The sequence below is a fragment of the Ornithorhynchus anatinus genome, chromosome 12, assembly GCF_004115215.2.
Source record: "Ornithorhynchus anatinus isolate Pmale09 chromosome 12, mOrnAna1.pri.v4, whole genome shotgun sequence".
In the NCBI taxonomy this organism is placed as follows: Eukaryota; Metazoa; Chordata; class Mammalia; order Monotremata; family Ornithorhynchidae; genus Ornithorhynchus; species Ornithorhynchus anatinus.
The window spans coordinates 1,376,483-1,389,074 of NC_041739.1; the positions used below are offsets into that span (position 1 = coordinate 1,376,483).

The 12,592-nt window shown below is 53.1% G+C and overlaps 1 protein-coding gene across 1 annotated transcript; it reads right to left on the reverse strand.

The window, feature by feature from the left end:
* Window positions 1-1,530: 1,530 nt before the first annotated feature.
* On the reverse strand, window positions 1,531-9,376 carry SLC25A4 (solute carrier family 25 member 4). The gene is made up of 4 exons (XM_029077166.1): window positions 9,193-9,376; window positions 7,089-7,575; window positions 4,080-4,220; window positions 1,531-1,908 (listed from the first exon to the last, which is right to left on the reverse strand). Exons 1-4 carry the CDS (start codon window positions 9,301-9,303, stop codon window positions 1,751-1,753), a joined length of 897 nt encoding a protein of 298 aa, XP_028932999.1. The 5' UTR covers window positions 9,304-9,376; the 3' UTR covers window positions 1,531-1,750.
* Between the last annotated feature and the right edge of the window lie 3,216 nt (window positions 9,377-12,592).

A 12,592-nucleotide genomic window follows, 5' to 3' on the forward strand; every position in this document is an offset into this window, starting at 1 on the left:
AATGCTCTGGTGGAGAAAAAGTCCTTAAGCAAGAACATGTAAGAAGTTCTTATCTGCAGCACTTTTTACAAAGATTAATGCCTGGGACCTTTGGGCATTTGGTATTTACCCACCCTCAGCCCCACAGCACTTATGTCCATATCTGTAATTTATTTATATTACTGTCTCCCCATCTAAACTGTAAGCTTGTTGTGGGCAGGAAGCTTGTCTACCAACTCTGTTGTATTATACTCTCCCGTTCACTTAGTACAGTGCTCTGCATATGAGTGCTCAATAAATGCCATTGATTGATCGATTGTTCCAGGACCGAGACATCAGGCCAACAGCTGGCAGCCATGGCCCCACTGTGCCCTCCCCCACCGTAAGACCACAGGGGTTGGGGTCACAGGGATTTCCCCTGTTCCCCGGCGGGTTGTCTCCTTGAATAAAATGAGGTCAATCGGTCAGTTGTATATTTCTGAGTTGGGGACACTGTACAATATCAGAGCATATCACAACAACAAGGCCCTTGCATTCCCTGCCTTTGAGGAGCTTGCAATCAAATGGGGGAAGAGAGGCAGACAAGCATTTTTTACCCTGATGTGGGAGCTGCACTCTCTGTGGGACATGGCGACGGCAAGGCCGGAGGACACCCGACAGCGAGCGTCTGGATGTGGCGAGCAGAGGCGTAGGAGGAAGCGCTTGTGTTGTGGGGAGAGTTACAGCGGTCCGGGTTACAGGTTTTCCTTAGCCGGGAGTCTGTACGAGCAGTCTGTCTAGGTTAGAGGAGAGCTGGGTGGGGTCTGGGATCTGATCAGGTTTTAAATGGAACATTACTCGGCCCTGGGCAGGGTGGTGGATTGTAGTCTCGGGTGCCCTCAGGGATTTCCTTGGGCACGAGAACTGTAGAGGTGACTTTAATCATTACCTGTGGGCCAAGCACTGGGCCAGATGATACAAAACAAAGAGAACGGACACGGTCCCCGTTTCATGTAGAGCTCGCAGACTAAGAGGGAGGGAGGACCGGGTACTTCATTCCCATTTTACAGATGAGGAAAAGCAGCCTAGAGGATAGAGCCCGGACCCGGGAGTCAGAAGGACCTGGGTTCTAATCCCGACTCCGTCGCTTCTCTGCTGTGTGACCTTGGCCAAATCACTTTACTTCTCTGTGCCTCAATTACCTCATCTATAAAATGGGGATTAAGACCGTAAGCTTTATCTGGGACAGTGACTGCATCCAACCTGATCAGCTTGTATCTACCCCAACACTGAGAACAGTGCTTGACCCACAGTAAGTGCTTAACAAATGCCATCATTATTATGAGGAAACCGAGGCACAGAGAAGTTAAGTGACTTGCCCAAGGGCCCACAGCCAGCATGTGGTCAAGGTAGGCCTAGAGCTTAGGTTCCCCGACTCCAAGGCCCATGGGTTCTACACCAGGCCATGTTTTGAGGGCTGGTGTGCTCGGGTGGCTGGTACACAATGGTTAGCATTTAGGGAGTGGGGCTTAGTGTTCGTCGAGGCTTCCCATCATTAGGTAAATTTCTCCACTCTGTTATCATGTCTTTATTTCGGTAGGTGTTGTCAGGTGCCCGGAAACACAGGTTACTGTACGCGTGCTAGGCTATGTTACAGATGTGGGATAAGATTCCTGTGAAGAGAGCGGTTTGTCGTGTCGTGACCTTCCACTGGGACCCCTTGACCTCCTGGCCTGCCTGGAGCAGCCCTCCATTTCCCTAGGAAACGTCTAGCGGCCCCGGAGCCGGGAGATCAGACGTATTTCTTGATCTCGTCGTACAACACTAGCACGAAGGCACCGCCCATCCCCCGCAACACGTTGGACCAGGCCCCCTTGAAGAAGGCTCTGGACCCTTCGTCTTTGGCGATCTTCCTCCAGCAGTCCACCGTGCCTTTGTACATGATGTCCCCTGTGGGGGAGACAGACAGACAGACACAGGACAGTGACTCCAGCGAACTGTCTTTTCTCCTCCGATCCCTCGAGGAGACAGACTACCCCGCTGGATTGTGAGCCGCTGGAGGGCAGGGACGGTGTCTTTTACACAGTCAGGTTTTCCCGAGCGTTCAGTGTATAGCTCTGGGCGGGAAATATGTCTGTTTCTTGTTATACCGAACTCCCCCAAGTGCTTAGTACAGTGCTCTGCACACATTAAGCGCTCGATAAATATATAAATTGGTTGACTGACTCTGCATCCGGCAGGCACCCAGGACGGTGCTCTGCACGCAAGAGGTACCCAGTCCGCTGCTCTGCCCATAGCAGGCGCTAAGTACAGTATCGTGTGCATGGTAGGCACCCAATCGATACGACTCAATCAATCATATTTATTGAGTGCTTACTGTGTGCAGATCACTGTACTAAGCGCTTGATTGACTGATAGAGAGCAACTCAGCTGAAGCTCTCCCTTCCCATCCCCACAGCACTGTATTCGTCCGCTCAACTGTATATATTTTCGTTACCCTATTTATTTTGTTAATGAATTGTACATCGCCTTGATTCTATTTAGTTGCCATTGTTTTTACGAGATGTTCTTCCCCTTGACGCTGTTTAGTGCCATTGTTCTCGTCTGTCCGTCTCCCCCGATTAGACTGTAAGCCCGACAAACGGCAGGGACTGTCTCTATCTGTTGCCGACTTGTTCATCCCAAGCGCTTAGTACAGTGCTCTGCACATAGTAAGCGCTCAATAAATACTATTGAATGAATGAATGAATGAATGAACCGAGGACCGGGTGCCAACCCGATAGGTCTCTGATTGGTCTTGGCCCAGCTGAGGGAAACCAGATAACCAGCCAGGCCTCAGTGCCCGCCCGAGAGAACCAGCTTGAGAGAGTTCACATATCCAAACTCCAGATGGCCTGCCCTCACCCCTTGGCTTTCTCACGCAACTCTATCCTCAGTCTGGCCCTGAGCTACCGGGAAATAACTGGGGCAGGTTTAGGATCCCGAACAATTCGGGGCCGCCAAGCCAACAGCCCCCGTGCTGACGGTCACACCTTAGGATTGGTCCGGCTTTCACCTGTCCCTCCGGGAGGCAGGATGGGACGGGACTTACTCTCCCCGACTTTACAGAGGAGGAAACCAAGGCCCAGGGCGGTTGGCTCTCCCGAGTTCTCGTAAGCGAAGCACAGGGTGGAGGGCAAAGTGGGACTGGAACCCGAGTGTCCCGACTCCCAGCCCCCTGCTCTTCCCACTGGGCTCTGCTCCTTCCCCTGACCTCTGCGACCCAGACTTTACTGTCGGGGAAAACCTGTCTGTCTCCTTCCAGGGTGGCAGGGACCTGCCCATCTCCTTGGACTAGAAGGAAACAGAGACAGCCTCTCTCTTCCCCCTAAATCATTTCCTTTCACTTTATCAGACAGTGAGGTCTCGGATTTCCTAGCCCCCAGGAGAAGCCCAGGGGAAAGGTCAGTTTGTGGTGCGTGGGGGAATGGGGTGAGGCAATCTCTAACTTTCCCCTCCTTCCAAAGAACTCTCTCTCCCTTCTGCCTTCTCTCTGCACGTGGATCTGTACCCTTTAAGCGCATGCTATTATTATTGCTGTATTTGTTAAGCACTTACTATGTGCCAGGCACTGTACTAAGTGCTGGGGTGGAGACAAGCAAATTGGGTTGACACAGTCCCTGTTCCATGTGGGGCTCACAGTTTCAATCTCCATTTTACAGATGAGGTAACTGAGGCCCAGGGAAGTGAAGTGACTTGCCCAAGGCCACACAGCAGACAAGTGGCAGACCTGGGATTAGAAACCATGACCTGACTCTCAGGACCGTGCTTACCAGCGCTTAGTATAGTGCCTGGCACATAGTTAAGCGCTTAACAAATTCCATTATTATTATTACCCCATCCTCAGCTCCACAGCATTTTTGTCTATATCCATAACTTATTTTTTTATATTAACATCTGCCTCCCCCCAGACTATAAATTCCTTGTGGGCAAGGAAGGCGTCTACCAACTCCGATGTACTCTCCCAAGCGATTAGTACGATGCTCTGCACGTATACAGTAAGCGCTCAATAAGTGCCTTTGATGACATCGATTGATGGAGGGGACGTTCTAGCCCCGGGAAAGGCAGGAGCCCAGTCTTACCCCCTTTGCGTCCCGACTGCATCATCATCCTCCGCCGGACGGTATCGAAGGGGTAGGACACCAGCCCGGCCACCGCCGTCACCGTCTGAGCGATCATCCAGCTGACCACGATGTGCACGTTCTTGGGGTCCGGCATCATCCCTGCCGGCAGAGCCACGAACCCCGGGTAAGCGCTGGGGTCCCACCCCTCACCTATCCCCCGGGCCACGGCCCCGTCCCTCCCCGGGGCACTGCAAGCAGGAGGTCTCTGATCCCCAAGTGCCGTCAGGGAGAGCCCCTCCACTGTTGGGGGCTAACAGTCCTACCCTCCTCCTCAATTTCCTCCTCTTCCCCTCCTCATTTTCCTCTTCTTCATTCTCCCCCTCCACTGCACCCACTGCTCTTTTCCTTTCTTTTCTTTTCCCCATCTCTTCCTCTACTTCCTCAAACCAGCTCCTGACCTCTCCCTTCATCCCCCAACCATCCCGACCCATCAGTTTCATGATCTGCCAGTCCAGGGCACAGTCTCTGACACTTGGAAGGAACCGTGTGCCGGTCTCCCTTCTGAAGGGGGTCACTCACCCTCCTGGTTAGGGAAGCACCATTCCACACCCCTGACTTTCCCCTCTCCATCTCTGACTCTCCCCCAGTGACCCAGTATGGACCATCCTATATCCCTGAGGCTCCATCCCTGACTCTTTCCTGTGAGTCCATCCTATCCTATCTCGCCTTGATTACTGTATCAGCTGCCTTGCTAACCTCCCCACCCCCTATCTCTCCCCACTTCAGTCCATACTACGCTCTGTTGCCTGGATCGTTTTTCTACAAAAACATTCAGAACAAGTTTCCCCACTCCTCAGAAGCCTCTTATGGTTGCCCATCCACCTCCTCATCAAACAAACTCCTTACCATCCGCTTTAAAGCAGTCAATCACCTTGTCCCCTCTTACCTCACCTCTCTGCTCTCCAACTACAACCCAGGCCGCACACTTTACTCATCTAATGCCAACCTACTCACTGTACCTCGATGTTGTCTATCTTTCCACGGATCTTTTGTGCATGTCCTCCTTCTGGCCTGGAACACTCTCCTTTTAATATCCAAAAGATAATGACTCTCCCCACCTTCAAAGATTTACGGAAGGCACATCTCCAAGAGACCTTCCGTGACTAAGCCCTCATTTGCTCTTTTTCCATTCCCTTTTGCGTCATCCTGACTTGATACCTTTGCTCATCACCCCTCAGTTCCAACCCACACACACACACACACACACACACACACACACTATATATAATGGCTCTCTCTTGCTCTCCACACACACACATATATATATATATATATATATATACACACACACACATATATATATCCATAATTGAGTCATATATGCACATAAGACTCAACTATGGATAGATAGATATATATCCATAATTGATTCATTTATATTATTGTGTTTCTCCCCCTCTAGACTATAAGCTTGTTGTGGGCAGCAAATGTGTTTGTTCTATTGTTGTGTTGTACTCTCCCAAGTGTTTAGTCCAGTGCTCTGCACAGAGTAAGCACTCAATCAGTATGACTGATTGATTGATTGGTTCACCATAGACCATCCAACACCCCTGACTCTATCTACCTTGTAATCCGGCGCAGATCATCTATTCTTTCAGTTGTATTTATTGAGCGCTTACTGTGTGCAGAGCACTGTACTAAGCACTTGGAAAGTACAATTCAGCACTAAAGAGAGACAATCCCTGTCCACAGTGGATTTACAGTCTACACCCCTAACTCTCCACTCTCCATCCCCGACTCTCCCTCCGTGATCCAACACAGACCATTCAACACCCCTGACACACCCCTGTGTCCCTGCACGAACCATCCAATACCCCTAACTCTCCCCTCTCCAGCTCTGACTCTTCCCCAGTGACCCAGCAGAGATCGTCAAACACCCCTGACTCTCCCCTCTCCATCTCTAACCTTTTCCCAGTGACACAGAGCATCCGACACTCCTGATTCTCCTTCTCCAACACCAGGTCTCCTACTAAGATCCAGCATGGACCCTCCAACATCCCTTTCTCTCCCCCAGTGACCCACCATGGACCATCCAGCACCCCAACTCCCAGCCTCCATCCCCAATTCTTCCCCCCTCATAGTGATCCAGCATGGATGCTGATGGTGGATCTACCCAAGTCCCTCTGGAGTCCCTGATGTTACCAAATGCAGAGGTTTCTCGGAAACAGACTTCATCCCATGGCCTCCCAACTCCTTCCTCTCCTCTTCCTATAAATGATTCCGTCCCAGAGTTGGCCTGAGACAGAGGAGGCCTCTAGGTGGTAAGCGCTCTGTGAGCCGGGAACGTGTCTACCAACTCTCTTATATTGCAATAAGAATAAGAATAAGAATAACTATGGTATTTGTTAAGCACTTACTATGTGCCTAGCACTGTTCTAAATGCTGGGGTAGATACAAGGTAATCAGGTTGTCCCGTTTGGGGCTCACAGTCTTAATCCCCATTTTACAGATAAAGTAATTGAGGCACAGATAAATTAAGTGGCTTGCCAAGGTCATACAGCAGACAAGTGGCAGAGCCGGGATTAGAACCCATGTCCTCTGACTCCCAAGCCCAGGTTCTTTCCACTGAGCCACGCTGCTTGTAACTCTCCCAACTGCTTAGTTCAGTACGCCATACCCAGTAGTGCTCAAGAAATACAGTTGACTGATCGAGCCAGGACCCCCTGCCCAGCTGTGAAACGCTAATCTCAGCTCAGCCAAGTGGAAAGAGCACTTGGGCAAGTCACTTAACTTCCCGGTGCCTCGGTTCTCCTGTCCTCTCTCCCGCTTAGACTGTGAGCCCCATGTGGGACAGGGACTGTGTCCAACCTGATGACCTTGTATCTACCCCAGCACTTACAACACTGTTTGACACATAGTAAGCGCTTAACAAATACCAATACCAGGGTTGGGGGTCAAGAGGGGAGACAGGAGTGGGGGATCCCTCCAGCCCAGGGTTATTGGAGGAGGGGGAATGGTGTCCCTCACCCTTAGCGGTGTCATATACGCCAAAGTAGGCGGCCCTGTAGATGATAATGCCTTGGACGGACACGCTAAAGCCCTGGTACAGCCCTTTGAGGCCATCCGACTTGAAGATCTTGGTGAGGCAGTCCCCCAGGCCGCTGAACTCGCGCTGGGCAGCGCCCTTGCCCACGTCGGCGGCCAGCCGGGTTCGGGCGAAGTCCAGCGGGTAGACGAAGCAGAGCGAGGTGGCCCCGGCCGCGCCCCCCGAGGCCAGGTTGCCGGCGAAGTAGCGCCAGAACTGCTTGTGGCGGTCCACGCCGCCCAGGAAGATCTGCTTGTACTTGTCCTTGAAGGCGAAGTTGAGGGCCTGGGTGGGGAAGTAGCGGATGACATTGGCCAGATTCCCCCTCCAGAAGCTCAGGAAGCCCTGCTCCTTGGGGATGCGAACCACGCAGTCGATGATGCCCTTGTACTGCTGCTCTGCGCTGATCTGCTTGCTGGCATGCTGGACCTGTGCCATGGGGGACAACGGGGTGGCGGGGGTGGGGGGACATGGGAAAGAGGGAAAGGGGGGGAAGGGGAAACGGGGAGGGACGGGAATATGGAAGAGGAGTGGAAAATGAGGAGAGGGAGGAGGAAACGGAGAGGAGAAGCAGATGGTGGGAGAAGGGAGAACAGAAAGGGCAGAGGGAGGGAGAGAGAAGGGCAAAGAGATAGAGGAGTAGGAGGAGATTTCTAGGAAGAAGCAGAGAGACAGAGGGGGGAGGTAGGGGCGAGAGATATAGAGGCAGAGGGAAGGCAAGAGACAGAGATTGAGGAAGAAGTTGAAACGGGAGGGAACAAGGAGAGAAGGACAAGGGGGACGGGAAACAGTAAGAGATGGAGAGAGGGAGAGACAGGCAGACAGGGAGAGATGGGGGGTGAGAGGGAGAGAGTCTTTATTGCTGTATTGTACTTTCCAAGCGCTTAGTACAATGCTCTGCACACTGACTGAATGAATGACACGATTGATTGATTGATTGATTCATTCATTCATCAGGACCCCCCCCCCCGGGCCGGACGTGCGCTTCCTGACCCTTGTCCTCCCCTGCCGACCTCTGTCCCTTCCCCGGGACACCGCCGGGGGTCGTTGGAGGTTGGGAAATTGGGGCCCAGGGAGCGTGAAGGACGCCACCCGTTAGCCCTGTATAGGGCTGGGCACCGCGCGCTATAACCGGAGCGGCGGCTCGGGTGTCCCGAGACGGACCGAGTTTCCAAATTTAGCCACCGGACTGCGTGGGGTCATCCGACACCAAGAATCCGGCCCCTCCCCAGGAGCCAGACCCCCCAAATCACAAGCTCTCCCCCCGGCACTGCTCCAGCCCCTGGGCCAACCAAGGTCGGTTGCCCAAACTGGAGAAATGCTGGCCCAATTGCCTCTTTCCCAGCCCCATCTGCCCCTCCCCACCTACCAGTCCTCCAGCCCACTTCCCCATCGGCCTCCCCTCGTCCCTCCTCCAGTCTCCCATAACCTTCAATAGATCAAGGGTATTTTTTGAGCGTCTACTGTGTGCGGAGCACTGGACTAACCCTCTCTCCCAGCACCTCCCGCCCCTTACCCTATCCTGCTCCCTAGCTGCCCCCTTGTCCTCAAATAATAATAATAATAATAATAATAATGGTATTTGTTAAGCGCTTACTATGTGCCAAGACTGTTCTAAACACTGGGGTAGATACAAGGTGATCAGCTTGTCCCACGTGGAGCTCACAGTCTTAATCCCCAATTTACAGATGAGGTAACTGAGGCCCAGAGAAGTGAAGTGATTTGCCCAAGGTCACACAGCAGACAAGTGGTTCTCTGACCCCCAAGCCCAGGTTCTTGCCACTAGGCCATGCTGCTTCTCCCAAGTCCCCCCCTCCCCTCAGCTGCTTCCCCTCCTCCAACTTCCCAGAGCCCCTCTCTCGACCCCCAACTCCCTCACCCCGTCCTGGTTCTCCACATTCCCTCCAGGCCTCCCCCGCCCCCTGGCCAATCCTCCCTTCCTCCTTCCCCATCAGCAGCATCCATCCTCCACCCCCTGCCTCCCGACCCCTCCGGGCCCCCGCACCCCCGCCTCCTCCCCAGTGACCCCTGACCCCGACCCCCGACCTGCAGTAGCAGCTTGACTCTCTCGATGGGGGCCACTGCGGTCTTGGACACGGCGGCCGCGATGCCCCCGGCCAGAAAGTCCTTCAAGAAGCTCATGGCCTGATCCCCCATGGTGACCTTCGCCCTGCCCGGCCCGGCCCGGTCCTGTCGGTCAGCCCTCTCCTGCCCGGTCACCCCGCTCTGCCCGGAGCCCCCCTCCCCTGGACCTCCTTATAACCCTCGGCCCCCAACCCCCACCCCCGCACCGCCGTCCAATAGCTAGGTGAGGGAGGGACCCCCCCCGGCTGGGCCATTGGCTGGACAAGGGACGGACCCCACCTCCCCGTGCCCGCTTCCTCTCTCCCTGCACCCTTCCCCCGCATCGTCTCTTATAAATAATAATAATAATGATGATATTTGTTAAGTGCTTACTATGTGCAAAGCACCATACTAAGCGCTGGGGTAGATACAAGCAAATCGGGTTGGACACAGTCCTTGTTCCGTGCGGGGGACACAGTCTCATTCCCCGTTTTACAGATGAGGGATCTGAGGCACAGAGAAGTGTTGTGACTTACCCAAGGTCAACCAGCAGACAAGTGGCAGAATAAGGATTAGAACCCATGACCTTCTGACTTCCAGGCCCTAGCCACTATGCCATGCTGCTTCTCTTCGGGGAACCCTCTTCCCCCTTGGCCTCCTGCCCCGCTATATCGCCTCCCCTGAGCCCTGCTTCCTGCGGCCTCCTCGGTCCCCCCTCGGCCTGGGGTGTCGGCCTGGGGGTCCGGAAGGGAGGCGGTCCTTCCTGCAGGGTCGTTTGAAGGACTTAGTCAAGCCGGCCTCAGGGGGAGAGGGGAGGGGAGGAGAAGAGGGGGTGGTCAGGGAGCACGTGTCCCCCCTATTTATAGCCCCTCTATCCCTCCCTTTCTCCCTCACCAGTTCCAGGCAGGACAGCAGCTCGGCTGCACCTTTCTAGGAATATGCAGGGGTGGTGATGGGCTCCGGGGGACGGGTCGTCCGGCCGGCGGGGGCCGAGGCTCCAGGGGACACTCACGAAATCATGACCGCCCTGGCAGGCAAGCGGAAAGGACCCAGGACCGGGACGGCCGTAATTCAATCTGGTCCCGCTCCTTGAGAAATGGATTCCCGGCCCCGGTAGGGGTTTGACCCCTGAGTGGGATGGGGTCTCCAAACCCCTGCCCCTGTCCCTGTCCCTCTCCCTACTCCCATCCTTATAATAATAATAATGGTATTTGTTAAGCTCTTATTATGTGCCAAGAATAGTACTAAGCACTGGGGTGGATACAAGCAAATCAAGTTGGACCCAATCCCCGTCCCATGTGGGGCTCACAGTTTCAGTCCCCGTTTTACAGATGAGGGTACTGAGGCACAGAGAAGTGAAGTGACTTGTTCGAGGTCACCCAGCAGACAATGGTGGAGTCGGGATTAGAACCCATGCCTTCTGACTCCAAGGCCCATGCTCTAGCCAGTAGGCCATGCTGCTTCTGCATGTACTTGCCTCTGTCCCTGTCCCTGCCTCTGGACCTGTCTCTGTCCCCTCCTCACCCCCTGCCCCTGCCTCTGCCCCCATCCCTGCCTCTGCTCTTGTCTTTGCCCCTGACCCTGTCTCTGTCTCTGCTTCTGCCCTTGCCTTTTCCTCTGCCCCCTGCTTCTGCCCCCTGCCTCTACTCAGCCACTCCCACCCCAGAGCCACGAGTAGGGATGGCCAATTTGGTCGGGGGAAGGGGAGGCCTGAGGTTCCAGAGAGGGGGGAAGGGAGGATTCATTCATTCATTTCATTCAGTTGAATTTATTCTGTTCTTACTATGCAGAGCACTGTACTAATCTCTTGGGGAAGTAAAATATAACAATAAACAGGGACATTCCCTGTTCACAATGAGCTCAGAGTCTAGATGTGGGGGGAGACAGGCATCATTACAGATACGTAAAATTAGAGATATATACATAAGTGCCGTGGGGCTGGGAAGGAGGGAGCAAGTCAGGGCGACGCAGAACGGGGTGGGAGATGAGGAAAAATGGGTGTTAGTTTGGGAGGGCCTCTTGGAGGAGAGGTGCCATCAATAAGGCTTTGAAGAGGGGGGAGAGTAACCCCCAGGTCTAGTCAGTCAATTGTATTTATCGAGCAGTTACTGTGTGCAGAGCACTGTACTAAGCTCTTGGGACAATATACCAGCCCACAACCAGCTTACAATATAGAGGGGTAGACAGACATTAATATAAATGAATTAATAACAGCTATTTATATAAGTGTTGTGGAGCTAGGGGGTGGTGGTGAATAAAGGGAGCAAATCAGGGTGATGCAGAAGAGAATAGGAGAAGAGGAAAGGAGGACTTAGTCAGGGAAGGCTTCTAGGAGGAGACGGGCCTTCAATAATCCTTGAAGTGGGGAGAGCAATTCTCCATCAGATATGAAGAGGGAGGACGTACCAGGCCGGAGGTAGGACATGGGCCGAGGGTCCCCGGTGAGATAGATAAGATGGAATTGTATCTCCCAACCGCTTAGTACGGTGCTCTGCACGAAGTAAGCGCTCAGTAAATACGATTGAATGAATGAATGAGGGATGGTGAGAAAGTTAGCATTAGAGTTATCGAAGTGTGTGGGCTGGGTTGAAGAAGGAGAGCAGCAAGGTGAGGTAATAATAATGGTAATAATGTTGGTATTTGTTAAGCGCTTACTATGTGCAGAGCACTGTTCTAAGCGCTGGGGTAGGAGGGGGCAAGGAGATGGATGGCTTTAAAGCCAACGGTGAGGAGCTTCTGTTTGATGCAGAGGTGGATGGACAACCACTAGAGGTTCTTGAGGAGAGGGGAAACATTTTTGAAGAAAAATGATCCGGGCAGCAGAGTGAAATATGGACCGGAGTTGGGGAGAGACAGGAGGCAGGGAGGTCAACGAGGAGGCTGATACAGTAATCAAAGCGGGATAATATGAGTGACTGTATTTACAGTTTGGATGGAGAGGAAAGGGTGGAGTTTTGTGATGTTGTGAAGGTTTAAAGTCCACCTGGAGGCAGGTCCCTGGGACTCTGGTGACTGGGACACCCGAAGGAGGACAGAGAGGGAGCGGTGAGGTGAGGAGGATCCACAGACCTAGGAATACAGTCCGTCTTTGGTTTCCAGATGTGGCCCAGGGAGGAAGGGCCCGTGGCTATCTGTAATTTTATTTATTTGTATTAATGTCTGTTTATTTGTATGGGTCTGTCTCCTCCCCTCTAGACTGTGAGCTCGTTGAGAGCAGAGAATGTCACTCCTAATTGTTACATTGTACTTTCCCAATAATAATGATGGTATTTGTTAAGTGCTTACTATGTGCCAGGCACTATACTAAGCGCTGGGGTGGATACAAGCAAATCGGGTTGTGGACAGTCCCTGTCCCACAGTCTCAATCCTCATTTTACAGGTG